General features: G+C 52.7%; 9 protein-coding genes across 9 annotated transcripts; 3 read left to right on the top strand and 6 right to left on the bottom strand.

The window, feature by feature from the left end:
* Window positions 1-355: 355 nt before the first annotated feature.
* Window positions 356-3,115, bottom strand: FIBRA_01259 (uncharacterized protein; the record flags this gene model as incomplete). Its single annotated transcript, XM_012323137.1, has 6 exons — window positions 356-691; window positions 751-1,205; window positions 1,262-1,609; window positions 1,663-2,208; window positions 2,270-2,827; window positions 2,887-3,115. 6 exons carry the CDS (start codon window positions 3,113-3,115, stop codon window positions 356-358), a joined length of 2,472 nt encoding a protein of 823 aa, XP_012178527.1.
* Window positions 3,116-3,743: 628 nt separating this feature from the next.
* FIBRA_01260 (uncharacterized protein) lies at window positions 3,744-4,415 on the top strand (the record flags this gene model as incomplete). Its single annotated transcript, XM_012323138.1, has 4 exons — window positions 3,744-3,857; window positions 3,906-3,962; window positions 4,014-4,082; window positions 4,125-4,415. The coding sequence occupies 4 exons, from the start codon at window positions 3,744-3,746 to the stop codon at window positions 4,413-4,415; spliced, it is 531 nt and encodes a 176-aa protein (XP_012178528.1).
* Window positions 4,416-6,304: 1,889 nt separating this feature from the next.
* Window positions 6,305-7,232, bottom strand: FIBRA_01261 (uncharacterized protein; the record flags this gene model as incomplete). Its single annotated transcript, XM_012323139.1, has 4 exons — window positions 6,305-6,403; window positions 6,459-6,922; window positions 6,972-7,074; window positions 7,128-7,232. The coding sequence occupies 4 exons, from the start codon at window positions 7,230-7,232 to the stop codon at window positions 6,305-6,307; spliced, it is 771 nt and encodes a 256-aa protein (XP_012178529.1).
* A 1,359-nt stretch (window positions 7,233-8,591) lies between these two features.
* Window positions 8,592-9,311, bottom strand: FIBRA_01262 (uncharacterized protein; the record flags this gene model as incomplete). Its single annotated transcript, XM_012323140.1, has 4 exons — window positions 8,592-8,601; window positions 8,652-8,812; window positions 8,863-9,068; window positions 9,140-9,311. The coding sequence occupies 4 exons, from the start codon at window positions 9,309-9,311 to the stop codon at window positions 8,592-8,594; spliced, it is 549 nt and encodes a 182-aa protein (XP_012178530.1).
* Window positions 9,312-9,425: 114 nt separating this feature from the next.
* FIBRA_01263 (uncharacterized protein) lies at window positions 9,426-10,647 on the top strand (the record flags this gene model as incomplete). Its single annotated transcript, XM_012323141.1, has 4 exons — window positions 9,426-9,740; window positions 9,810-9,945; window positions 9,991-10,301; window positions 10,351-10,647. 4 exons carry the CDS (start codon window positions 9,426-9,428, stop codon window positions 10,645-10,647), a joined length of 1,059 nt encoding a protein of 352 aa, XP_012178531.1.
* A 440-nt stretch (window positions 10,648-11,087) lies between these two features.
* FIBRA_01264 (uncharacterized protein) lies at window positions 11,088-13,197 on the bottom strand (the record flags this gene model as incomplete). Its single annotated transcript, XM_012323142.1, has 12 exons — window positions 11,088-11,281; window positions 11,335-11,398; window positions 11,454-11,499; window positions 11,558-11,731; window positions 11,788-11,890; window positions 11,949-12,030; window positions 12,088-12,254; window positions 12,304-12,396; window positions 12,449-12,487; window positions 12,534-12,649; window positions 12,708-12,938; window positions 13,004-13,197. 12 exons carry the CDS (start codon window positions 13,195-13,197, stop codon window positions 11,088-11,090), a joined length of 1,503 nt encoding a protein of 500 aa, XP_012178532.1.
* A 1,765-nt stretch (window positions 13,198-14,962) lies between these two features.
* Window positions 14,963-17,383, bottom strand: FIBRA_01265 (uncharacterized protein; the record flags this gene model as incomplete). Its single annotated transcript, XM_012323143.1, has 9 exons — window positions 14,963-15,225; window positions 15,280-15,483; window positions 15,532-15,774; window positions 15,826-16,601; window positions 16,655-16,731; window positions 16,781-16,856; window positions 16,912-17,173; window positions 17,232-17,280; window positions 17,330-17,383. 9 exons carry the CDS (start codon window positions 17,381-17,383, stop codon window positions 14,963-14,965), a joined length of 2,004 nt encoding a protein of 667 aa, XP_012178533.1.
* A 740-nt stretch (window positions 17,384-18,123) lies between these two features.
* FIBRA_01266 (uncharacterized protein) lies at window positions 18,124-19,624 on the top strand (the record flags this gene model as incomplete). Its single annotated transcript, XM_012323144.1, has 6 exons — window positions 18,124-18,255; window positions 18,308-18,316; window positions 18,368-18,399; window positions 18,446-18,727; window positions 18,777-19,407; window positions 19,457-19,624. 6 exons carry the CDS (start codon window positions 18,124-18,126, stop codon window positions 19,622-19,624), a joined length of 1,254 nt encoding a protein of 417 aa, XP_012178534.1.
* Window positions 19,625-20,371: 747 nt separating this feature from the next.
* Window positions 20,372-24,317, bottom strand: FIBRA_01267 (uncharacterized protein; the record flags this gene model as incomplete). The annotated part of the gene is made up of 4 exons (XM_012323145.1): window positions 20,372-20,417; window positions 20,482-21,174; window positions 21,696-22,137; window positions 22,190-24,317. 4 exons carry the CDS (start codon window positions 24,315-24,317, stop codon window positions 20,372-20,374), a joined length of 3,309 nt encoding a protein of 1,102 aa, XP_012178535.1.
* Between the last annotated feature and the right edge of the window lie 551 nt (window positions 24,318-24,868).

Consider the following 24,868-nt stretch of genomic DNA (forward strand, 5'->3'; position numbering starts at 1 on the left):
CTCACCAAGTACATCGTAGATTATCACTGCATCCCTATCGTTATTCACATTCTATATGTATATTGTAGGTACTTGCATATTGTCAGCTACAGTAAGATTTTCACTTCTTCAGTTTCATGGTTAGCGGTTCAAGCCGGAAGCTAGATAAGATAAGACACGGGTACGGCCATTGCGAAGAGCGGCCATGGAAATATTCAAGGTTTAGGCTACAACATAGTCCGAGCAAGAGAAAGCGGGCCATAGGCTTACGAAGCTTCTAGGAAACAAATGTGAACAGACTCATCAGCAGTAAATACGCATGGATCATGTCTCCCGTGCAAGGGACCACGAGCGAAAACGAACACGGACAACATCACTACGCGTGCACGATCTCCTCATATGACGGGGGTGCTTCGCCGATCTCGCTCTCCTGCCCGGCGACAAGCCGCTCAAACTGCGTCCCGCGCTCGAAGATGGAATTCTGCCGCGAAAGAGGCGGTGTAAGGATGTGCGATTGGTGCGGGTTCGGATGCGGGTGATGTTCAGACAGCGGGATGTGTGACCCCGACGCCGTACGCTCTACAGGCCGTCGTGCGCCAGGTAAGAGGGCCGACTGACTTCGCCCCGGAGCTCGCGCGTGCTCGTACGACGGTTGCAATTCGAGGGTGCGTGAATATGGCGGGAGGGAGAGGTACTCGTGATTACACAGGTGCTGTACGTATCAATGAGGTCAGCCTATGCCCACCACAACCGGAAAGATATGCCACGCACGGAGAGGATATGTATCGGCGTCTGGACAACGATGTCAAACAGCTTGCGCTTGCCCGAGTGCGGGTCCACCGCCTGGTCATCGCCGCGCTCGACGCGAAAGACGATCTTGAGCATATGTGTGATGAAGATGTTGCTCCGCCGGTTGCGATTCGTAAAGTGGAGGTGCAAGTTCGGGTTTGGTTGCGCGGTGCACGGAGCTGGCAGATGCACGTCCGTCCGGATGCGCCATGGACCAGGGCCCATCATACTCGAAGCATATTCGCCCGCGTCTTCCCCGTCTGGAACGAGTGTCGCCAGAGGCGAGCGCGCGAACGCCTGTGGATCGTCCGGGTCGAGAGGGAGGAGCGGGGGTCCATCTCTCTCCTTTTGCGATTGTTTAAGGGCAAGAAGCGGAACACGGAGGACGGGGTCTGTCCGGACAATGCGGCGAAAGTCCGTCCAGTAGTCGGTACGCTCTGCCAGCACACATTTTTCAGCCAAACGCAGAGAATTGATGAGGGAAACGAGGTACCTTCGAGCAACACCGACAGGCGGTGAACCTTCATTTTGGTCCAGGGCATAAATGTAATGCTGATGGGCATAACGCTACCAAGAGGAAAACTGCGTCCTGCAACACTGATCAAGTACTGCATTTGCGTGTCCCACTGTCGCTCGACAATAATGCTCTCGGTTTCCTCCAGATCGTCTTCCGATGGACAAGCTACCACTGTGATCTCCTGCGAGGCCGAGAGCTTCGTGGTGAACGCTCCCGGACGGTGCGCATGCGCCTTGAGCTTCCATGTTACCGAGCCATAGTCGCACTTTAGTGACGGGGGTGCAGTAGCAGGAATTGCAAACGATATTGGGTATGTGTACACGCCTGAGCGCATACAGTGAGCCAGACGTATCATTCACCATTACTCACACACGCACCTTTGCGGAACTCCTTCCACCCATCTCCATGTTCCTTTTCGTCATCCATTTCTAGCCCAATCACCGCCCCAACCCGCTCCAGTGCCGACCGCTCCCGATGCGCCTCCTCTCGCTGCTGCTGCCCATCGACAAGATCCAAGCTACGCTCCCGTGTCCGCCCGCGCGGCGGGGTGACATCTCCTTCATGTACATCCAGGCCTATCATTGCTGAACGCGAACGCGAGCGCATACGGTCCATGACGACATCGAGCAGCGCATTCGACACGTTTGCGAGGCTGAACCGTTTGTGTTTTCGCCCGCGAGCATCGTCTCCGTCCCGCACGTCAGAAGAGCGTGATGGTTCCCGTGCGACCGAGCGGGACGCAGACCGAGGAGACGGAGACGATAATGGGCTCGCGCTGCGGCCATGCTGGAATTCGAAAGGGCGGTCCTCGTCGATACTGGCGCGTGCGGATGTCAACGCGGATGGGCTATCAAGCCGGAGACTAGACGATGATGGCAAACTTAGCCGCGCAAGGTGCTGCATGCGGTGAGGGGATGCCACGCCTATGAGCGTGACAGTCAGACATGTCAGGTAGACCGGAGTATGGCGAGAAAAGTGACGTACTGTTGTGTTCGGTGTCCGGCTCCGATATTCGTTGGCCGAGTTCCTCCGGGAACGAAGACGACGACGACGACTCATACGAGGGCGACTCTTCAACCGTGCGCATGCGATGCGAGACGGACGCGCTTGGACTTAACGGGTACTGGGGAGTACTCTCGGCGGAGTAGGGTGGGGAATATGGCGGGGAATGCGAAGAAGGGAAACCGGCACGGACGCGGTGCGCGACGAACTCACGATTGAAGGTGGTGTGGTCCACGCTCTGGTGTCGCCGCTCGAGTCTCCTATACGTGCCCGCTGATATCGCGCCGTAGTCTCTCCCCCGCGTCTCAGCTGTCGCATCTGCCCTGTGACGTTCTATGTGTTGGTCGTCGCTAGAGTGATCCGAATGGTCACGGTCATTGTCATGGTCGTCGTCTTCATGGTCGAGAGCAAGTCCAGGGCCGACGGAATGCGTGCGACGGGAATGCTTGTATGGGGTGTCGGATCCGGCGCGGAAAAGGACATAGGACTGGGAATATATCTCGTGGTCCTCTGTGACTTCGATGCGACGGGCTCCGACGCCTACACAGCGAGGTGTGTGAGAGGCAAAACAAAGGAACAGAAATGGCGGCAATATGCACCTTCTGGCCAGGCCGTACTCGTTCTTCCCACTAGCTCAATCTCGATGCTGGAGATGCGCGTCGGCTTTGCGAGGGTGAGGGTTAAAAGACCGCGAAGCATGCCGGGGGACGGGTCGGCTTGCATGTTGCGCAGACGACCAGTGGCATCTCCAGCGCGAAGAAGAACCACGGACTCTGCGAGGCGGATGTCGAGAGCATTCTTTTGAGGTGGTTTTGTGGCAGTAGGCATGTGTGGGATGAGAGAGAGCGGGAGAAATACAGCGAGTGAATTGAGAGCGCCCGACTCAAATAGCGAAGGAGGAGGTAAGCGTGCCTGACCGATCCAGACCAGATTTCAGACGGATCACGATCCGATACACAAAAACCGGTCCTGGCCGGCTCTGCCTCCTCTTCCCGGCAGCGAGCACAACTTCCACATGCAAGCAATCAAGAAGCCAGGCCCGGCTCGTACGTCTGGGGACCCGATTCTTCCGACTCCGTGAATGCGTGTTCTGAGATGGCTCGTGTTCACCTCACAGAAAGAAACACAGGCCGCAGACGTGCGTAGCTAGTCCTCTCGCTACTTCTTCCTCGACAGCACCTTCGCGGACAAAGCGGCGCCCAATCGACGAGTGATGGGGAGGGACAAGAATGAGGCGTAGGAAAAAGAACTTGGGTCGACTCTAAATAGTCATGCGGCAAGAACTCCAAGCATTTGTTGGACTTGCCAGTGTCCCCAAGGGCCGGTCAGAACGGGAAAGGCACTTGCCAGAAATGGAAGTGGGCGAGCGGCGCCAGTGCCACCGACGTATATTTCGCCGGACAAACTCCTCCGTCGCCGGAACAGGAAAGCAAACAGGCGGGCGACTGTCCGCCCCATGCGTCTCTTCCACCCGCGCATGAGCTCGATGCACAACTCCCCTGTCGTCTCCTCGGCCGCGTCGACCCCGCCGCTCGTCATGCAGATCGTCGTCCGGCGAGACCTCCTTGACGTACGCCCATCCCTCGTCTCCACATCTAAACGCTAACTGCTGCTACAGGCAGAAGGATGGGGAGTAGGTCCTCTCATGGCTCAGGTCGCCCATGCCACCGCCGCTGTGAGTCCTCACCCACGGGAGTCTGAGTAAGTTTACATGCAGCCCTTCTAGGTCCTCCACGAAACTCGCGACCATCCAGATACACAGGTATACCTTCAAGATCTTACCAACATGCGGAAGGTGCGCGCATATAGTCTTTCGCGCCTTCTTACTCACCATCAGCTGGACAATCCTCATCCTCTCCCGCTAGTCCGTCCTTCAGGTACTTCTTTCAACAACATCCCTGTGCTATGCCGTGTTGACGATCTGCCACGACGGGACCAGACGGCTGATGAGGGCAGTATCCAGCGCCTCAGCTCACTCCTCACGGCCAGCGACCCACCCATCCCGCACCATCTCTGGATCGAGCAGCCAGAGAACGTGCCAACCTGCCTCGCTCTTGCGCCCAACCGACGGGACTCAAAAATCAAGAGGGCTCTGGACAAAGGAGGCTGTCGACTATGGAAGGGCTAACTAGGTTCACGTTTTTCCATTCACATCCTGCGCCTGGGTCGATGAAAGCTGCCTGGATCTCACATAGTACAGACACAGCTCATTATGCATTCTTCTATAGGCTACATACTCTCCTGTCGATAATAACGTTCTTGGAGGCAGCGCCGAATTTACCATCCAGAGCATAACCCCGAAACCTCTGCTGTGTTCGACCAATTATGTACATCACCTCACCCCCCACTTAAGGTAACAAGGGAGCATATCACATAGACCACGATCGGGCTGGTGGGAAATGGGTCAAACCATCTCCATCTCAAAGATGCGTCTGGCCCGCATCCTGATATGGAAATATGGGCACTCTAGATCCCTTCCACGACGCTCGCATGCGGCTCTGCGGCACCTCCCATTGACCGTCTGACGACCCTCACTAGCCATCGCAGTGAGCATCTCATGTATACCCATAGAGGCTTCCTCGACCGTCAAGAATAAAGCCTGTCCGCCATCAGGCTTCTGCTTGTTTTTATTTTCACTATATTTGCATCAGTCTGTCTTTGTCTTCTGGCTTTCTAGTCACCTGTAAGTTGTTGCTGTCTGTCTCTCCCCTTGTGCACCATGGATCATTACATTATACCACACCCTCCAACACCTCCTAAGAGACAGAAACACCAGACTTGTGATGCTCAGAAGGTAATTCCCTATGTAGGGAATCACTTTGTTATGCCTCAGAAGTGCCACATCAGAGGAACAAGAGATCAAGTTGTAATTGCCTTCCCTGACCAGGAAAATCAATGCAAAGCTCTCCTTGAATGCCTGGCTGCTTTGGAGAAGTGAGGCACATTATCCCAAGCCTCCAATCCTGAACCATCACTGTTACAGTCTCACATCAGGAAATGTTACTGCTATGGTAGCATGACTGTTATACTGTAGTCATCTATAGAAGGGGGTCAAAATGTAGGTATCTGTAGCAAGCATAGAATAGGTCATTCAGCATAGACACATGTAGACACTATAGACACCAATCAATGAGCATAGACACTATAGGTACCTGTGAACAGATATTCATATTATAGACACTTAAGTATAGCTGTAGACTTGCATAGCTTGTGTTTAATACAGTTCTAGTTTTATTGATACTATAGTATGTCAGCCTGGGGCACTCCATTCAGCATGAATTCAACTCAATTAACAAACAACACCTTGAATTGCAAGAAAATCATCTACACTAATCCATGGGTTTAAGTAGAAGATGGGATGCTCAGAAAGAATATTTACATTTGACCAACTATGATCTATAGCTGTCCCAAACTGAGGTACAAGATAGCAGCTTTGTTGAATGTAGGTGAGCAGTACAATTACAGTGAGTGGCTGCCCACTGTTTCAGGTTGAGCATGCAACTGTAAATCAAAGTGTATTTTTCTCTCAAGCATGAAAAGGCCTGAACCAGTCAATATACACCAGTGGTCTCTTTGTCAGATCAGAGTCAGCATCTGGTGTGTGTTGTGTTTGCAAATGAGGTAGATGTTATAGTCTCAGGAGGGGTTTCTCTTTTTTCTTGCCTTATCCTCATTTGACCCTGAATAATCTATCTATAGCTACAGTCCATTTCACTGATGCACTTTATCTCTATCTATCTGTTGTTGTTCATATTACTGATTCATTTCAGTAGTCATCTCCTCTATCTCAATCTATGAGTTTCTTGATTCAACTTATCAGCTGATACATCATTAGTTACCTCAACAGAACTCTATGTCATTCTGATGTCTCTCTATATTTAAGATGTAGCTACTACAGCTTTGTACCTTAGTTTTGCCCTCCTGTTCCCTATATACACCTTATAGGGACAGCTCTGCAATGTAGACTTAGTTATCTATGATCTGCTTTAGTCAGTTCACACTCCCAAACAAAACGCCTCACGGGATGACCCTTCCCTCCCGAGTGGCCTTCGCCGCCTCGCTCTGCGCCTCGTCGCGGAGGTACCGACCATAGATCGGCTCGTAGTGCTCGCGGTCCTGCACCAGAATATGAATGAGCACTCATACAAAGTCGAGCTCCAGCAGCACTTACGCTCTTCGTCCTGACCACGCTCTCCCGGGTCTCCAACGCCTCCGCCCATCGCTTCCACTTCTCGCCAACGGCATCTCGAGAGTATCCGCGGTGCTCCGCTAGGATGTAGTCGCGTACAGCCCACGGCGCGATGGCGGCGTCGACAATGCTGAACTCCGCGCCGAGAAAGTACGGGCCCTGTGCCTGCTCCGCGATCGTGCGGAGCGCGGCAGCGTACTCATCGCGCGCGCGCTGCTGGGCGTCCACGCCCTGCGCCTGAAGTATGCGGTGGAAGCCGGGAACGACGAGCTTCGCGGCGTGATCGAGCCAGAGGCGGACGCTAGCGCGCGCAAATGGGTCGCGCGGATAGAGGGCGGGCGCGTGTTGCGGGTATTGCTCATCGAAGAACTCGCAGATGATGAGGGACTCGTAGAGCGCCCTGCCGCCATACTCGATGGCAGGGACGAGACCCTTCGGGTTGATTTCTGTCGTACGCGGTCAGCAGGAGGAGATGGAAAGACCGTGTGCACGTACCGAGGAAGTGCTTCTCCTTCTTGTAGGGATTGACCTCTTTGTATTGGTATGGGATGTTCTTTTCCTCTAGGACGATCCACGCGCGCTGGACGAAGGGACAAAACTGTTTGTGAAGAGGTCAGAGAGGCAATTTTTTAGGTGAACATGCGTGCACACCCATCCAGAGTAGAAGACTAGGTCCTGGGGCTCCTGGTGCTTTGCAACCGTCTCCGCAGCGGCACCAGTTGCGACGGGGTGGATGTCTTCGTCAGGAATGCCCATGGTAGCGAGTGGATGCAGACAAGCAGATGCGATGGAGGATAAGTGTCCTAGTGCGCTGTGCTGAGTAATGGATCCATTGCGTCTCAAAGACGTTCTTCGACGTCATCCGTAGAGTCGTGCTTATAATCAGTCTTTCCTTCATTGTTAATCCTATTACGTAACCATTAATTATCGTCCTTGCAGGTCGGCACCTCACATCCGTTGTGCTCGCCCTTTGCACCCACCATGCCTCTCATTGAAGTGCGTATTATCTGCCGTCCCCATCCGGTACACGAACTGACGTCTACCTCTCCTCAACCATCACTTCGCTCTCGCTCGATGTCCGCGGTCCATCTATCACGATCCGCAGGTCATCGCGAACGACCGTCTGGGACGCAAAGGTACGTATGGCGCCCTGCGCCCTGCTCTGTGCCTCACATCCTCACCATCCCCGCTGCGTCCGCATAGTGCGTGTAAAGTGCAGCCCAGACGACACCGTGGGCGACCTCAAGAAACTCATCGCGGCCCAGACAGGCACGGATCACACCAAGATCCAGCTCAAGAAATGGTGCGCTGCAGGTTCCGTTCACGTCCTCATCGCTGAGTATCTTGCCTGCCGCCCCGCAGGTATACGATATATAAGGACCACATCACACTCTCGGATTACGAGATCCACGACGGGATGAGTCTCGAAATGTACTAGCCACCGCTGGGTCTGCCTCTTCCTCCCGCTCGCTGGTGTCGCGATGAATATGAGAAGCAGACGGAAGCAGTCGGAACGGCACCGCTGTTGGTGTAAGAAGCGCAACATCTGTATGTAGGAATACGAATCGGAAATTAATATTCTCATCCGTGTATTCGGTTTTTCAAGTATGGTCTGGCTGGGCACCAATCAGCACGCAGAGCCGCTCACTTGGTGAGTCGGGCAGATGGTCGCCTATCCTCGGAGAGGCGCGCCACGCGAACTGTGCAGCCTATAAACCGTGGCCTAACATTGAACGTTCTGCTGTGACAGGACATCCGCCGCCTCTGAGGCTTTCGGATCAGCAATGCACGGTGTAGAAGGCGGATTATCGTGACCGGCTGGTACCATCTTCGTTCAACATAATACTGCTCGAATCCCTGCACGATTGAATATCTGCGTGTATCTTGCACGACGGATTAGCACTCAGCGCACTGTGGGCGGCATATGGTGTCGGACGTCGAAAAAGATAGCATAGAGTATTGTTGTGTCGACATCAATTTACGAAGCCCGAAGATCCATTGCAGAGTGATGTCCAATAGATTATGCAAGTGTCAGCAATTAGTATGCACAAGTACGTTACTTTGTGGCTAGCCAGTCTATGTGTATGAATCCTGTCAGTACAAATCGTGGCATTATCAATCCTCACTGGGCTGCGAATTAGTGAGGGCGCACGAGAAAACACTGCATACACTGACTCTGGGGTTTCTCTTCTAAGGAAGAGATCTATTGCAGCAGAAAACGCGGCGAATGCAAGACCACCACCGAACGCGGCTTTTGGACCTGCGTTGCGGGCTAGTACGCCGCCTGCAACGAAGCCAGCAGCAATAGGGTTGACCATGTCGTTCTTCGCGCGATACTATGGGGCGAGTCAGCGTGTGCTGCCAGCGATGCTAGAGACCCACGCACAGACTCTATCACACATTCGATCCCCGCAAACAGCGCACCGACTTTGCCAAAGCCTTTTCCGCTGCGCCACATGCCGCGACCCATCTCTTTAAACACTTCAGAGGCCTTCTGTGTGCGGCTGAGCGCACCGTGCTGCTGGCGGAGGAGGGGGTCCTCGTACGCGAACGACGTGCTCATGAGCGAGAAAAATGCGCCAATGGCAAGGCCTGTGGGTGGGGGGTAACTTCCAGCACATGTTTGCGAGAGCAGAGGGGAGAAGGTGGGGACGGAAACTGACCTCCTGCGCCGGCGATGACTGTCTTCGCGACACACGACTCCATGCCCATGCTCATGTAGTCCTGGTACTTCTTTGCCTGCAGAAAGTTCTGGCGCTCCTCCTCTGAGACACCAGGGGGGAGCGGCTCCTTGCCCGCAGGGAAGACGGGCGCAACGAGGGGAATTGAGGCCATCGGGGCTGTTGCGCTCGCCGGGGAGGAAGACGTTCGGGACACGCCTCAATCGGGAAACCCCGTACGGCTCGGAGGGCCAGCGCTTGTTTGTGCTCTTTCTCCCCGTCGACCCCGATGCTGCCTCCGCATCGCGAGCAAACACCCCCCGACGCCGACGCCGCCATTCGCCAAACCGACTCGGATGCTGCTCTCGCACGCCTCTCCGCCGTCCAGAAACGCTATCTCGACGACCCGTTCATCCGCCACCTCATCCCTCGTGCTCACCTCCAGCCCCCTCGCCCGCCCCTCATCAACATCGGCACCTATGTGCGTTCCGAGGGCATCGACGCCCTCGTCGACCGCTGGCTCGCCCTCGCCGAGCAGGAGAGTTCGCAGTGCCAGATCGTGAGCCTCGGCGCAGGGAGCGACACTCGGTTCTGGCGGCTCGCGGTGCGTGCTCCCCCTTCCCCGCTCGCCCCTGCGCTCGCAGCCGCAGCTTGACGGCGACGACCCAAGCAGACAGATCCGCGCAAAGGCTGTCTGCGGGCGTACTGTGAGCTCGACTTCCCCGCGGTTACCACGAAGAAAGCGATGGCCATCCGCAAGAGCAAGGAGCTCAGTGCCGTGCTCGGAAGCCCTGATAGCGTGTCTCTGTGTGCGTACACCGACTCCATTCGACGCCCGGTCTGACTTCACGCAGCTCATGGAGGGACCGCGCTGCACGCGCCTACGTACCATCTACTCCCCGCGGACCTCCGCCAGCCCCCTGCCGACGTCCTCGCGCCTCTTGCGTCTTTCCTCTCTCCTGCCGTTCCCACCCTCCTCATTTTTGAGTGCGTGCTTGTCTACATGACCCCCGCCGCATCCGCCGCACTCATCCAATGGTTCGTCGACTTCTTCTCTCCGTCGCCACACGCGCCCTCGGGCACGCCCTGCGTCCTCGGTGCGGTCGTGTATGAGATGTTCGGCCTCGAAGACGCATTTGGGCGGGTAATGCGGGCCAACCTGCAAGTGCGTATCCCGTCCGCCGTTCTGTAATGCGGCTCATGCGCCCGCGTAGGCACGCAACGTCACGCTCGTTGGCGCAGAGCCGTACCCCACGCGCGCATCGCTCCCAACGCGTTTCCTGCAGCACGGCTTCACGCGCGCACATGCCCTCACCCTACGCGAGATCCGCCGCGCGTACGTCGCACCACAGGAACAGGAGCGTATCGCCGCGCTAGAGATGCTGGACGAGATCGAGGAGCTCGAGCTTGTCCTTGATCATTATGCTATAACCTGGGGCGTCAAACTTGCGTGCAACCCGCGCGAGCTCAAGGCACCTTGGATAGATTGGGGGCTTGCGCCAGTGGCATAGAAGTGGATAGGCAGAGGTTGAGGATTCATTTCTGGAATGGAAATGCGTCGATTTTGAAATACAATTGTACTCCTGTGAGCGAAACATTCTTCACCGCAGGCTTTGGTTTACATGACCCTTGCAATATAATCACGCTGGTGATGCAAACACCCAACCCCCGATTGAATTTACGCCTCAAATGTTCGCGATGCATGCATCCGTTGATTATGGTCTATCCAGCAGACATGTCGTTCTCTCAAAGGATACTTATATTCTTGTTATTGGATCACTGAGCCCTGAGATAAATGGTACTTCCGCATGTTAAATCTGACTATAATCATCTTCAGCATCCGTGGCAAGAAACATATACACACTGTTTGCAATCAAGTTTCTTCAGCACACCCACCTCCCTCCCCAACACATAATATATGCATAATTTACTATGCCTAGCTCACTCTCTTTCAAAATAGACTCGACGCAGGCAATCCCTCCACCCGGCTCGTGATTACACTGCCACCCTTGATTACTGCGTACAGATGGTCTTCCGGGTAGTCCAGAATGGTGACATCTTCGAGGGGGTTGGCGTCTAGAACGATGATGTCGGCGTGTGCACCGACATGGATCGAGCCTATCTTTGGGTTACTGAGCAGTTTCGCTATGGCACTGGTCAGTACATAGCCCACTTAAACCATGAGTGTCAACACGCACCGGCATTAGTTGTCGCGTGCTGTAGGATTTTGGGCGAGGGCAGCACGGATGCGCGCACGGTGAACTTGAGGAGAGTGATCAGTATCGCTGACGCACACCATGGTACATAATCACAGTACCTCCTCCGTTTGAAGCGCCTGCAGCGAGTTGAGCAAATCAGATCCACTTCGAAACATAGAGCCTCATTAGCGGAAGATGACTACTGTGGAGCAGGAGAACACACTAGCAGATTGTGACTCCCGCCTCATCCGCGATTTTGAGGGCCTCCAGACCCTTGGCCATCACCTGTTCATTCTTGACCTTTCCCTCCGGCGGCAGGTAATCCTCAAACGGCGGGCGGACCATGATGCCGTAGCAAGCCAACGTTGGGGTCAGGAAGACGCCCTTCTCAGCCATCCTGTAGATACGAGTGCGATCAAAACATATATCTATGCAAGACATGGGGCAGCATACAGTTTGGCAGTATCCGCGCTGATGAGGTTGCCGTGCTCGATGCCTGTCACGCCGTTGGCGATCGCATGCCGTACCGCTGCATCCGTGTAAGCGTGCGCAGTTGCTATATGCGTGAATCTGTGTGAGCATGTGGAATGATATAGAGCGAGGAACGGACATACTAGGCTTTCCACCCATCTGGGTACATGTCGTCGTGATCGCGCGTATCTCTTCGGCGGTAAATTGTACCGTCTCGATCGCGTCCTGGGAGCATGCCGGCCGGTCAAGTTTCATAAAGCTTTATGCCAGCAGAATCCGTACCGTAGGAGATGCGACGCCGCCGCCACAGTGAATTTTAATGAAGTCTGCACCACTTTTCAGTTCCTCACGGACCGTCTTCAAGACTTCCGGGACACCGTCGCAGACACGGCCGAGCGTAACACCGTTTCCTCCACCACAGCAACCGCCGCCAATATCCCCGTGCCCGCCTGGAGGTGTCGTTAGCTTACTTGACTTCGAAAAAAAACCCATGCACACCTGTTTGGGAGAGCCCCCGACCGCACTGATAGATTCGCGGACCGAGAATGAGGCCTTCTGTGACGGCGTCGGCCAGGGCTTTGGTCGCACCGCCTACATACAGGAAATCAAAAAACTGCGATCGGTGGAGCACATGCGTATATACCGGTGTCCCTGACGGTGGTGAAGCCGCGCAGCAACATCTCTTCGAGGATATCAGCTTCAGTACGCTTACTTCCGACTAGACACACCTCTCAGCGCATATGTCGATCTAAGATGACCCGTCTCTGGTGGGTCTCGGGCCAGCTCAGAGAGCGACCGCACTCCAGGAACTGCTGCGATATGGACATGACAATCAACCAAACCACTACGGGCACATCAGGACATCAGGATCCGCATCCCTAAGCAAACGACGAAGAACGCACGGACATAGGAACTTCCCCTTCAAGTCGACTTCGACTACATGAGCCTCGTCCCCAGCTGGGAATGGCGCAGCATTAGGTGTGATTTCGACGATGTGCCCATCCTTCGTGCGCACATCACACAAGCCCGGGAGTATGCTGCATGTTGAGGGCTCGACGACGCGCACGTTCCGCAGCAGCAGGCTCGCTGGTGGAGTCGTCTTGATCCATGGCCTCAACACGAGCTTGGGCAGACTGTCCGAGCGACCGGGTCAGCGTACGCGATGTGATAAACCCCGGACCGAGAGCGACTCACAGACTGTCCCGTGTCTTCTCTGGCGAGCCTGGATATGCGTTTTTGTTCATCGTCTGCTTTCTGAATATTCCTGTTCGCGCCGTAGACGTCGAGAGAATTGAAGAATGTGATATAGGAGTTGGGAGATACTGGACGACCACCACTGGGGCCTGAGGAGAAGCACGGGAAGCCGGGGCCCCGCTGTGCCTGTCTCAGCATGGTGCCTCTTCATCGTAGCAGCTTGTGTAGGCTGCGCACGCATACCAGAAAGGTATCTAATTCATGAATGTTCAAGACAAATTCAAGATCTATCAAAAACAAAAGATTAATGTTGGATCGAAAGACAGCTTGCACTACCAGTGGCAGGTTGAGTCAGACAGGTCCTCGCGCCGCGACTCAAGAACTGTATACTAACTACTACAGGAGACTGGTACTATATGGCTTGAGTAAAATGTAACTCTGATCCATGGATCCATTCCGCTTTGGTTCCGCCTCAGGCTGTAGTCACAGTATCAACAATGCTCATGCGATTCTCTGACTTCGCCCCTGTTGGTTAGTGCGGTGATGCATCACAACTCGATTAAGGACCTTGAAGGCAGTCTCCTGCTCTTCGCGGCTGGCATCAGCCTCATTGTCCACCCCACGCAACCCTTACGCGCCTACCATGCATGTCAACTACTGCTACTTCGAAATCACAGAGCCCATTCCGGAGGAGAGGGGTCACAGGAGAAGGGCAAGAGCATTGCATGTGAGGGGTCTTGTTGCATGGCGCTTCGGCAGTGGGGCTACTTGACACCCTCGTATCTCTACGAGGACCCAAAATACTCCTACAGCACACAAGGCGGTTTGTGATCCGCTCAGTATGGCAGTCTACCCAACATCCAAGAAATAGTGCTACAAGTACTTTGTCATCAAGCACCGCGGCGAGTCGTGCGGTATCGGCAGCATGTTCTTCGACAGCGTCTGCAACAAGCTACACAAGCAATCCTTTGGAGCCGGGGGCGAGGAGGCCAACTTTGCGCAGCGCCCGCACACCCCGGAGACAATCTTTGCAACGATCAAAAATCTCGGCAACGCGTTCCCTCCCTCGTCCATAGGAAGGAACACGAGTGGATGACGCACACCCCGAGCGGCGATGGTAGTTCAAGCTGCGCCGAGATTCTGCCTTCGCCTGTGCTCTTCTCCTGTTCCCCCATGTCCGCATCGCCAATTTCATTCGACGGTATCAACGATGCGTCTCTGACTTCGCCTCCGTATTCCATGTAATGCGCTCTAACTTGATGGCACCGCGGCGGCATTCTATCTTGTTTCCTCACTGTACATACACTGTACTAGTCTCGGCTTGTGATGTTATTTGCTTTATAATAAATAATGTATGCTACTACAGACTCATTGAGTGTGCGATCAACCCAGGGATCGATCCCTTCCCGCAGGGCGAACCATCAGGTGAACTGTGAACCGATCTATGATCTAGGACAGGTCTCTATACTTGGCCAGCGACGGCCAAGGCATGCCGCGTGATCCGCCTGTGGCGTGAGCATGTCTGTCCCTGTTTCCATACAAATCAGAGTCGATCATTCATCCCACCTACGAGCATAGGAAAATGCGACAAAAGCTTAAGCAATACCCCTGGAGAAGACGATGCATCAAGCTTGAAGTCAGTTGGAGACACCAGAGGATCAGAAGATCAACCTAAACCATTCCATGAAGTTCATGTTGCTCATTATGGGAACAAGTACAGTGAAGGGAGGCGATGCTGAGTGGGGGCTAGCCGAACGGTACTAGGTACTACGTACGTGAAAAATAGTCTGTACGACATGATCATAAGGTAGCAGGATGCGTATCATTACTTTTACGGGCTCTATGGTGCATGCAATCAAAGGACAGGACGCCAAGATGAGGCAGGGACAGCAAGTAAACACGACTGATCGACCAAGAGGCCGACGGCGTGGCAGAGGGACAACAAGAAGCATGGAGTAAGAGCCTAGTCCTTCTTCTCCTCGTTCTTCTTCTCCTCAGAAGATGTCGACTCGTTGGCAGCATTCTCAGCGTTGCGCTTTTCGTAAACCTTCTGGAAGAGGCCAAGTGACGCTTGCTGAGTTTCGCTGATCTTCTCGCGAATGGCGTCGGCAGTGGTCGACGCATCACCAGCCTGGCCCTTGGCAGCAATTTCACGCAACTCGGCAACGAGCTTCGTAACCTTGTCTTTCTCAGTCGCATCGAGCTGTTCCTTGAATTCGTTCATCGCTGTTGGAAAATCAAGTAAATATCTACTACAAAGAACAACCACCCGATACTTACCCTTCTCAGTGTCGGAGCAGATAGAGTCGGCTTTGTTCGCCTCCTCAATAACTTGCTTTCTTGCCTTATCCGACTCCGCATACTGCTCAGCATCAGAGACCATGCGCTCAATGTCCTTGTCGCTCAGGCCAGATGATGAAGCAATTGTCATCGATTGGTCCTTGTTCGTCGCCTTGTCACGGGCGTTCACATGGACAATACCATCTAAGGAGCAACGTCAGTACCTGCAAAAACCGAGTTGATGTTACATACCAGCGTCAATGTCAAAGGTGATGTCGATCTGCGGTACGCCCTTGGGAGCAGGGGGAATACCAGTGAGGTTGAAGTTACCGAGCATCTTGTTGTCCCGAACAAGCTCACGCTCGCCCTGGTAGACCTTGACCTCAATTGCGGTCTGACCATCAGCAGCAGTTGAGAAAGTCTGAGTCTTCTTAGTCGGAATGGTCGTGTTCCGTTGAATGAGCTTCGTCATGATACCACCGAGTGTCTCAATACCTATAACGCGAATAAGGCTACATAAACGGTAAGACGCACGAAGCAACATACCAAGTGATAAGGGCGTAACGTCGAGCAGCAATATGTCGGTGACGTTGCCAGCCAAGACACCACCCTGGATTGACGCACCAATGGCAACAGCTTCGTCAGGGTTAACACCCTTACTGGGCTCACGGCCAAAGATCGACTTGACAGTATCAACAACGCGCGGCATGCGAGTCATACCACCGACAAGAATGACTTCATTGACCTCACTTGCCTTGACCCCCGCATCAGTCAGCGCCTTCTTGCACGGGTCAATCGTGCGCTGAACGAGGGGCTGAACGAGGGATTCGAATTGCGATCTCAAGATCTTAAGGTTGATGTGCTTGGGACCCGTAGCATCGGCAGTAATAAAAGGCAGGTTAATCTCCGTCTGCGACGTGGACGAAAGTTCAATCTTGGCCTTCTCAGCAGCCTCGCGGATACGCTGAATAGCCATGGGCTCCGAACTGAGATCTGCACCGTACTCCTTCTTGAACTCGCTCAAGATATGTTGAACGAGGGCAATGTCGAAGTCTTCACCACCCAAATGAGTGTCACCGTTCGTTGACTTCACCTCGAAGACACCCTTCTGCATCTCAAGAATAGAGATATCGAAGGTACCACCACCGAGATCGTAAACGGCAATAACAGCGTTATCAGAACGGTCAAGGCCGTATGCCAGTGCAGCAGCAGTTGGCTCGTTGATTACACGAAGGACATCAAGGCCTGCAATTTGACCTGCGTCCTTGGTGGCTTGCCGTTGCGCATCATTGAAGTAGGCAGGAACAGTAACAACAGCATGACTACACAAGGGTTTAGACAGTGGAGTTCCAATGTCTGACGTGGCAAGACTCACTTCACTTTCTTGTTCAGATATTGCTCCGCAGTTTCCCTCATCTTGACGAGAACCATTGACGACAACTCCTCAGCCGACTAGAGAAGAATGAGGATCTTAGTCGTCCAATAGGAAGGCAGAACTTACGAATAACTGCTTATTACCACCGTTATCGACCTCCACTGCGGGCCGGCCATCGGGTTTTGGGACCACCTTGAAAGGCCTAGAATGATGAATTAAACAAGGGCTGCGATATGGGCATGCAGTAGCGCACTAACCAGTGCTCCATATCCGCCTTCACTTCCGCATCTTTGAACTGACGACCAATCAAACGTTTAAACGCAAAGACGGTGTTGCTCGAGTTGACGACGGCCTGACGTTTTGCAGGCAAACCGACCAACCGCTCACCGTGCTTCGTGAACGCAACGACTGATGGTGTTGTCCGCGCGCCCTCGGAGTTCTCAATCACGCGCGATGTCTGACCCTCCATGACGGAAACGCAGGAGTTCGTCGTGCCCAAATCAATCCCAACAACGGGGCCTAATACGCAAGCCGCACGTTAACATATGAGGAGATCTGCATGGACACGTATACCTACCATTGACTTTTGAGTTCATGTTCCTCGCGATCATGGAACGAGGAAGACCCTGTACTGCTGTCAGTCATTTCCCGAGTGCTTCAAAGTGTGCAACATACAGCATAGTTGCCAGTACGAGCAACGGAACGAAGGGAGCGGACAGTAGCAAGCATGGTGAAAGAGGATGGGAGGAAAGGTGAGTAAGGGAAAGCTTCGGCGCACTCAAATTTTGAATGCTCAATAATATTACGTCAGCCACCGGCTTTCCCCGCGCGTCTCCATTGCGCTGGCAGCCTGGAACGTTCCGGAAGCTTAATACCCGTAATGTCCCATTTTCATTTATTTTCCATGAATTTCAATGCATTTGAACGACCTGCCATAATAACATAGAGAGCTATGGATAGATAACTTGAGTTCGCGCTTGGCTACTTATAACGTTTACTATTATAGTCCCTCGAGGACCTGCAACTCCTGGAGTACATTTGATACAGTCATCAGCCAACCGGAAGCATGGGATAACGCTGGTCCTGTCCACGAATAAGCTAGTTGCAATGTCATAATTCGAGTACGGACTCGGAGTTGGAAGGTGTGTTATCCACCGAAAGACATTGGACAGCGGAGCGATTACGGTACAAAGAACAGTATCTCGTGTTTTATGCATCCATGCGCGCTGCGCAACACATAGTGCAGGGGGGCGAAACTTAATGACCAAAAATTGAGCGCTGAACGCTGAACGTTTGAACGTATTCGGGATGTTGAGAGCATGACGCTAGCCTGTTTGCAACATGTGACTCTCGGCTACACCGGCATTCATATCCCATCCAAGGGAACAGTCTAGTCTGTAGTACGGTGGCAACTTGTCGGTTCACAACGAATCTGAGCGTTGCACTGCTTGTTTCTTACAACCTACAGCATGTCTCAGTCAGGGAAGATTGGAGGAGAGTATGGGCCCGTGCGAGCGAATATCGATGTCGAAAAGCTGAGCGAGTACTTGGAGAAGCACGTCAATGGAATAAAGGCGCCCGTGGACGTGAAGCAGTTCAAGGTGTGTAGCTTCAGCCTTGTCATACTTTCAACATACTGACGCAAATATTTAGTTTGGGCAGGTAGATTGAAACACTTACCAGGGGGAGTGACTAACTGTCTGACTTCCTCAGTCTAATCCAACATACTTTTTGACGGATGCAAGGTGCGTGCTTTTGTTCCTCGTACTTATATGTTACTCGAACTCGCAGCAGCTCGAAACGCTTCGTCTTGCGTAAGAAGCCTGCTGGACAACTCATCTCTCAAACCGCACACCAGATTGAGAGAGAGTTTGCGGTGTTAAACGCGCTTCATAATCACAACATAAACGCGGCTACCCTGTTGGAGCAGAGAGTGCCCATTCCCGAGCCGATCATACTCTGCGAGAACATTGCAGTCATTGGCACGCCGTTCTACATTATGGAGTTCCTCGACGGACGCATATTCACGAATGTTCGGATGCCTGAAATATCACCAACAGCGCGAAGAGAGTGGTAGGTTTCAACGTATTTGATGCTTTGATATCTCTTCACGTACCTACAGCTGGCTCTCCGCAATTCATGCTTTAGTTGCATTGTCCTCCCTATCTCCGGGTGCTTTGGGGCTCTCTACTTTCGGGCCTTCGACGCCTTACTTCCCGCGACAGATGAAGTCGCTCACCCGTGTCTCGCGTGCCCAGGCTGCCGTCACAGATATCGAGACGGGAAAACCAACGGGTGACATCCCACTATTCGATGAGCTGATGGCATGGTATCAGAAGAACCTCCCAGACGAGAACAAAACTGGATTGCGAGTTGTGCATGGCGATTACAAGCTGGACAACCTGATCTTCCACCCGACCGAAAATCGGGTCATAGGCATATTGGATTGGGAGTTGTGTACTCTCGGGAGCCCGGTGAGCAAACTTGTGCTTATATTCCGCGAGGCCAGTGAAAAAGTTCTTAAAAAACCTTCCATGAAGCTTGCCGATTTAGCGAACCTGACACAGCCTTGGTCAATCGATCCTAAGATATTCCAGACACCAGAATTTAGTAGCGCATTAGTTGGATTCAAGAACACAACGGAGAGCGGTCCCGTGTCTCTTGAAGAACTCGAGCGCGAGTACTGTAGACTCACAAAGCAGCCATACCCCATATCAGAGATAGTATTTGCCAGGAGCTGGATGTTCTTCAGGGTGCGACTACTTTAGCCACTGGTTCTGGATATGAGCTGACATATCGCAGCTTGCGGTTATTATGCAAGGTATTGCAGCACGCTACGCACGGCGACAAGCAAGCTCAGAAAAAGCACATTTATACGCCAAGTTCTTTCCCGCGATGGGGCATCTTGCTTGGAATGCGACACAAGATGATAGCATCGGCGCATCAGATGGGATGAAGTCGAAACTTTGATTCCGTATCGTCTGATAATGTGGCTACACATAATTGGAGGAATTTTCGTGTAATTTTCGCAAGTCAAATCACCGAATCTAGAGAGTCTGGAGCCAAGATATCCGACCAGTCGTCTGCGACTTGTAGTCAAATGAGCACAACTTATGTTTCAAATTCACATAACGCTGAAAATGCTGGATGGACCTGGCCGGATTGAATTCAACAGATCATGATTTGAGTATTGATACACTCACCTTGAGAACTGGCGGTGGCAATACATATACGTGGCTTTAAGTTTGTGCAAATTTGAATCGCTAGGTAAGCTGTCGTATCTGTGATAATTACAGATTGATCACAGACTGGAGATACATCGTAATGAACCACATTGCGATGACATTCGAACCGCGCCAGTTACCTTTATTCCAATTTGAATAATAGTCAAGGTGCTGAGAGCATTCAAGGCGTAGAGGACATCGTAAAGAATGTAGGGCGAGCATTGGGGATTATTCGTGTTGGGAAGATTCCGCTTCGGGAAAGAGCTAGCTGGTGCGGAACTGTAGCCCTGATGCAGCCGCTGGAATGGTTGATGCAGCTGCAAACCTGAATGAAAGCTTTACTTCGCCCAAATCGCCACATTGCTACCCCATGAGCTCATCCAGAATCAACGGGGCCAGGTGGTTGATTGTGGCATTATGATGAAACATACAGTGCGGTAAATTATGGCAAAAATTGAACAGCAAAAATCACATCAAATGGAGCCCTCCGATGTCATGAAACCGGCCTATCCAGAAGTTCTTGATGAACATTGAAGTACCTGGCCAGCGATAAGGTGTCAGGCAAGATATGTGCCACGTAGTGATGGCAGTAAAGGGACGTACCGAATCGCCTTGCCGGCTTGAGTACACGTTCCAGTGCCATTTTCATCCCACCGTACGATCCACCTGCCAACGACGTCCCCTTTTCGAGTGAAGGTCTCCGCGACCGTCTCTTCACCCGGTATTGTCCCTTGGCCTCTGGCTAGCTCGACCTCGGAGCTGGGGAGCTGGAACGCTTCTGCTAGTTCCCAAGTGGCAAATGGCCTGCTGGTAGGGACGAGGAACGCAGTATCATATACACGTGTATTGCGTTCGTGCAGCCCCAGTGTAAGCGTGGTCATCTCGAGCCCTTGCGCACTGCCCGAGTTCTCGTCGCCATCAGTCTTCACCCATCGGAGGGTTGTCACGTAAGGATGCCCGCACCACGCAACCAAGGCAGTCGAGACGCCACTCGTTGTCATTGCTATGCCGGCCAGTGCGAAGCGAGCCACGAGCGGCAGATTGGAGGTCGCCTCCATAATGAATATGAATGGTGTCATGACAAAAGTGAGGGTCAAGGACGAGAGTGAGAATATCTTCAATCGACGGAAAGTCGTCGTAAGGGGACCGTGATATGTCGACTTCATTGACGAAGATGTGAGAACATTCGGAATGGGAGAAGCTTCTACGACACCCTCTGAATCACTTGTGCCGGAGGACGGTGTCCCCTTAGGCGGTTCTGTTGATACACGTCGCCTCGCATTCCAGATATGCGTACTTGGGATAGAAGTATTCAACAAAGTTGGCCTTTGTAAAAATCGTATGCTCGATATATGTCGATGCAGAGGAATAGAATTCAAAGGCAGTATCCGCGCGTACCGGAGGGCAAGACGAGAGGAAAGCATTTCGCCACTAAGCTCAGCGACGACTCGGGCGAAATCAAGATGTCAGACGCTCGGACGGACCGATCAGCGGTGGCGCGCGGTCAGCATTGCGGCTTTCGTCCGGTCCCAGTGATTAATTATGTACTTCATATCAAGCTCGAGCTCCCTAAAATATTCGACATTATACAGAAGTCGATCTGCTTGAACAACGATAGAATAGTGTGAGACGGCCATAATTTTTCACCCCTGGCACTTCACCGTGACCATCCTCGCGACTATTTGAGCTTGAACAGCTTTCTATGGGCGTTCATGCTACTGGTTAGTAGCCCAGGTTGATACCAATCAATTCCCAAGCTAGCAACAGCAACTCTGTGGGCTATATCGCCGTCCCATTCAAGAAGTAGTAGAGAATACCAATGGTCAGGGCCGTCATGTTCTCGAGTCAAAATCAGGTAGTCTTGAACGGCTCCGTGCCGCTCCTCGATCACCATCTTCGCATTTCCCCCGTATATCCGAAGCTGATATTCCCTAAAACTGCCTCGGAGGTCCACCAAGCATTGTTGTGAGTCAGCCTCTATGTTCGCGTCAACATCCCCCGGCTGATGCATACGCTCACTACCCGGCCATGATTGCGGACTCGTTTTCTTGAATTTGATCTGAATAATGATGCCCTCGATTAGCAAAGCGTCATCGTCTAAGTTCGGAATCTGCGGATAGCTAGGATCAACTTCGAACATCGCTTTCGCTATTGCAGGGATAGGGTCTGTTTCAAGGATTGATTCGTCCACGCTAGAGAATGAGACGGGAGAGCGAGGTGGAGAAATCTGTTCTGGGGGGTAACTACACATAGCTGAATCTAGAGGAAAATTCGGTAAGTTAGTCTGTCTAGCCCATGATGAAGCCATTACCTTCCTCGCTAGCATTCTCATCATCTCCTGGTTCCTCTCTATTGTCCTTGGGTTCACTTCTGGATGTAATCCAGGACGGGGCACTGCCTTCACTCGGCTCACTCTCAACGACACTATCATAGTCTTCGTCTTCGCTGTCATCTTCCCAATCATCTGTATCTTCGCTGGCAGAGTCATCATGCTGTTCGCCTCCAATCGCCTCGGACCATTCGCTCGGGTTAAATTCATAAAGTAATTCAAGAGAACTATCACTTCCTGGCTTCCAAATGCGCAATGGAGGTTCCTTCGTTTTTTCAAATCCATGTGCTCCTTTGACCAGAATCGGCTTGACCACCCCCTCCCAGCCCGCCCAAGACCAGGCGGGGAACCCGACCCGGCGCCGGACGTTGTCGTTGACATGGGTCCACAACAAAGCGCGGGGAAGTTCTCGGAGAGGAAGACCATACAAGAAGCCTTGCGCAAAATCGTTGTCCTGCAGACGTGTGAGCACAGCCGAAAATGCATGTATTGCATCTCCATCGTTGGTCATCTTCTTTGACGTGTACGCGTAAACCAGCTTCATATACCTTCGAAGTGGATTCTCCATGCCTGTTTCTTCCTGGTCTTCCTGGCCGACTCCGATGGGAAATGGCCTGAACGGATCCCTGAGGACCCCTCTACCAAGAACGTGCTCAGGAGACAACTCGTGATCAGCAAGATTGTCTACAAAGTTTCGCCGTTGCTCATCAGACAGGTCGTGAATCGGGGATTCTGAATCGTCCAGAGACTCGCAGCATTGGACCAAATTGCATTCAAAGTAGACCTGATGTCTGGTAAAGAAAAGGCGTCGCGGAGAAAGGAGTCCTTCCTGGAATGTCCAAGCTCTCGTCACCCACGGTGAATGAGATACTTGCTGAGAGAGGGTCGGCATTGTTGAGAGCAGTTGCTTGCCACTAATTTCGTACGATAGCTGCGGTATCACACCATCGAGTGAGGAAATCCGCGGAAGACCACTCCGTGCAGACTGCCCCGACATCGCGATGATCGTGGCCCATGCACCACTGTATATAGCACTCATGAGTCCGATCTGCACGAGCTTCTCTGTCTGGTTGGCCTGGTCGATGCAGACAGAGTCTACCCACAAATATCGCTTTCCCAGTTCCCGTGTTACGGTCATCGCGTCCTCGATGGTAGTAGGCATCTCGCGGAGTGTGTCGCCTAGGAGGTAGCTTGGTTGGACGATTCCTCCCCAAACATAACTGAGCGCGACGTAGTCGCAGAACTCCACAGGATACTGAACGATTTTGCAATTTTCCACGTCTACGAGCTTGATTTTCTTCAGACCTTCAGACAAAAACGGCCTGCACGTCGCATGGTGTAGCTTGTCACATCGATGCAACCACGCTCGCATCATACTATAGTCTGCGGTTTGGGCATCAACTCTTTTCACACATAGCGCTCCTGCTCTGTCGTGTCCATGATCCTCTATCCCAATAGCGTCTGTGGCCCAGTCCACTAGCGATGTCCCCCATGCCCAAGAGTCTGATGCCGGTTTCACCGCAGTATACAGACACCTCGCAAAGGGACCCTTTCCTTTCGCATATTTTGGCCATTGCAGCTCCCGCTCCACACGATTTGCGGTCCACGCGGGTACAAGCAGCAGCACGCCTTCTCCAGGGCCCCTGAGCAGACTCGTGACATTCTCGAGATCTGCCTTATCAAGGTAGGTAATGTCAAAAAGAAGACGACAGAGTGGGCACGTAGCGAGTAGCTGAAGAGTGAGAATAGGTCCCAAACTTCGCATGCGGAGAACCTTCTTTGTTGCAGCACTTTCGGGAGATTTATCGGCGAGAGTGAAGGGCGCAGAAGCTGTGAAAGCTCCAAGAATGTCGAGGTTTGCGCATCTCTGGCACAGTGATTGATTTCGAGATGTGGTTGTGAGAGAACAAGGAGTCTCAAATGCCGCCGCTTCGCGCGCAGCTTCGAGCTCACCAGGAAGCTCTATTCCTGAATCCTTATCACTCCGACTGCCTCGAGAAAGATATGGGCATAATTGCACGGTGTGGCCAACCTGCCTGCATACGAGGCACAATACGGGTGGGTCCAGGGGGACTGGAGATGCGGATCCGGACAACACAGTTATCTTCATCCCGCAGTCAATATGGCCAGTTGTGGCAATACCTTACGTACAGACAAGAGCATAGTTGTGCATCAGGACGATCTGGGTTGATATAGTACTAGTAGAATTACTCACAGTCGGAGATGATCTAGCTGGCACTGAGGGCCTAGGAAGAGCCGGTGAGTCAACGACTTATCTGCATATCACTAGTAGCTCGCTTGGGCCATCAGTTGTGTGGTACCAGGAAGTTGAAAACCACGTTTTGACTGGCGCCGATTTAAAGGATATGGAGAGATCTGATCACCAGATGACCATGCCGAGACCATGACAATTGTGTAGAATTTGTACCTCTACTTGAGCTTTCAGAAACATATCTTCAAGCCTGAAACTGCATCGTGGGCGCTGCATCGACGGGCGTGGCATTGAGTTGAATTAGATACTATGTAGTAGTTCGCGAGTAAGCTCCTGAACTTGAGCCTCTTGTGCCTAATTACATGTTCCCGATTGGTTGTCAACTGAGTCAGGACGCTTACAATAGGGAAGTTCAAAGTTGACGCAGCTGGGCTCGCAGAAAGTTCTGC

This window comes from Fibroporia radiculosa (genome assembly GCF_000313525.1).
Source record: "Fibroporia radiculosa TFFH 294 genomic supercontigs, scaffold556, whole genome shotgun sequence".
Lineage (NCBI taxonomy): Eukaryota > Fungi > Basidiomycota > Agaricomycetes > Polyporales > Fibroporiaceae > Fibroporia > Fibroporia radiculosa.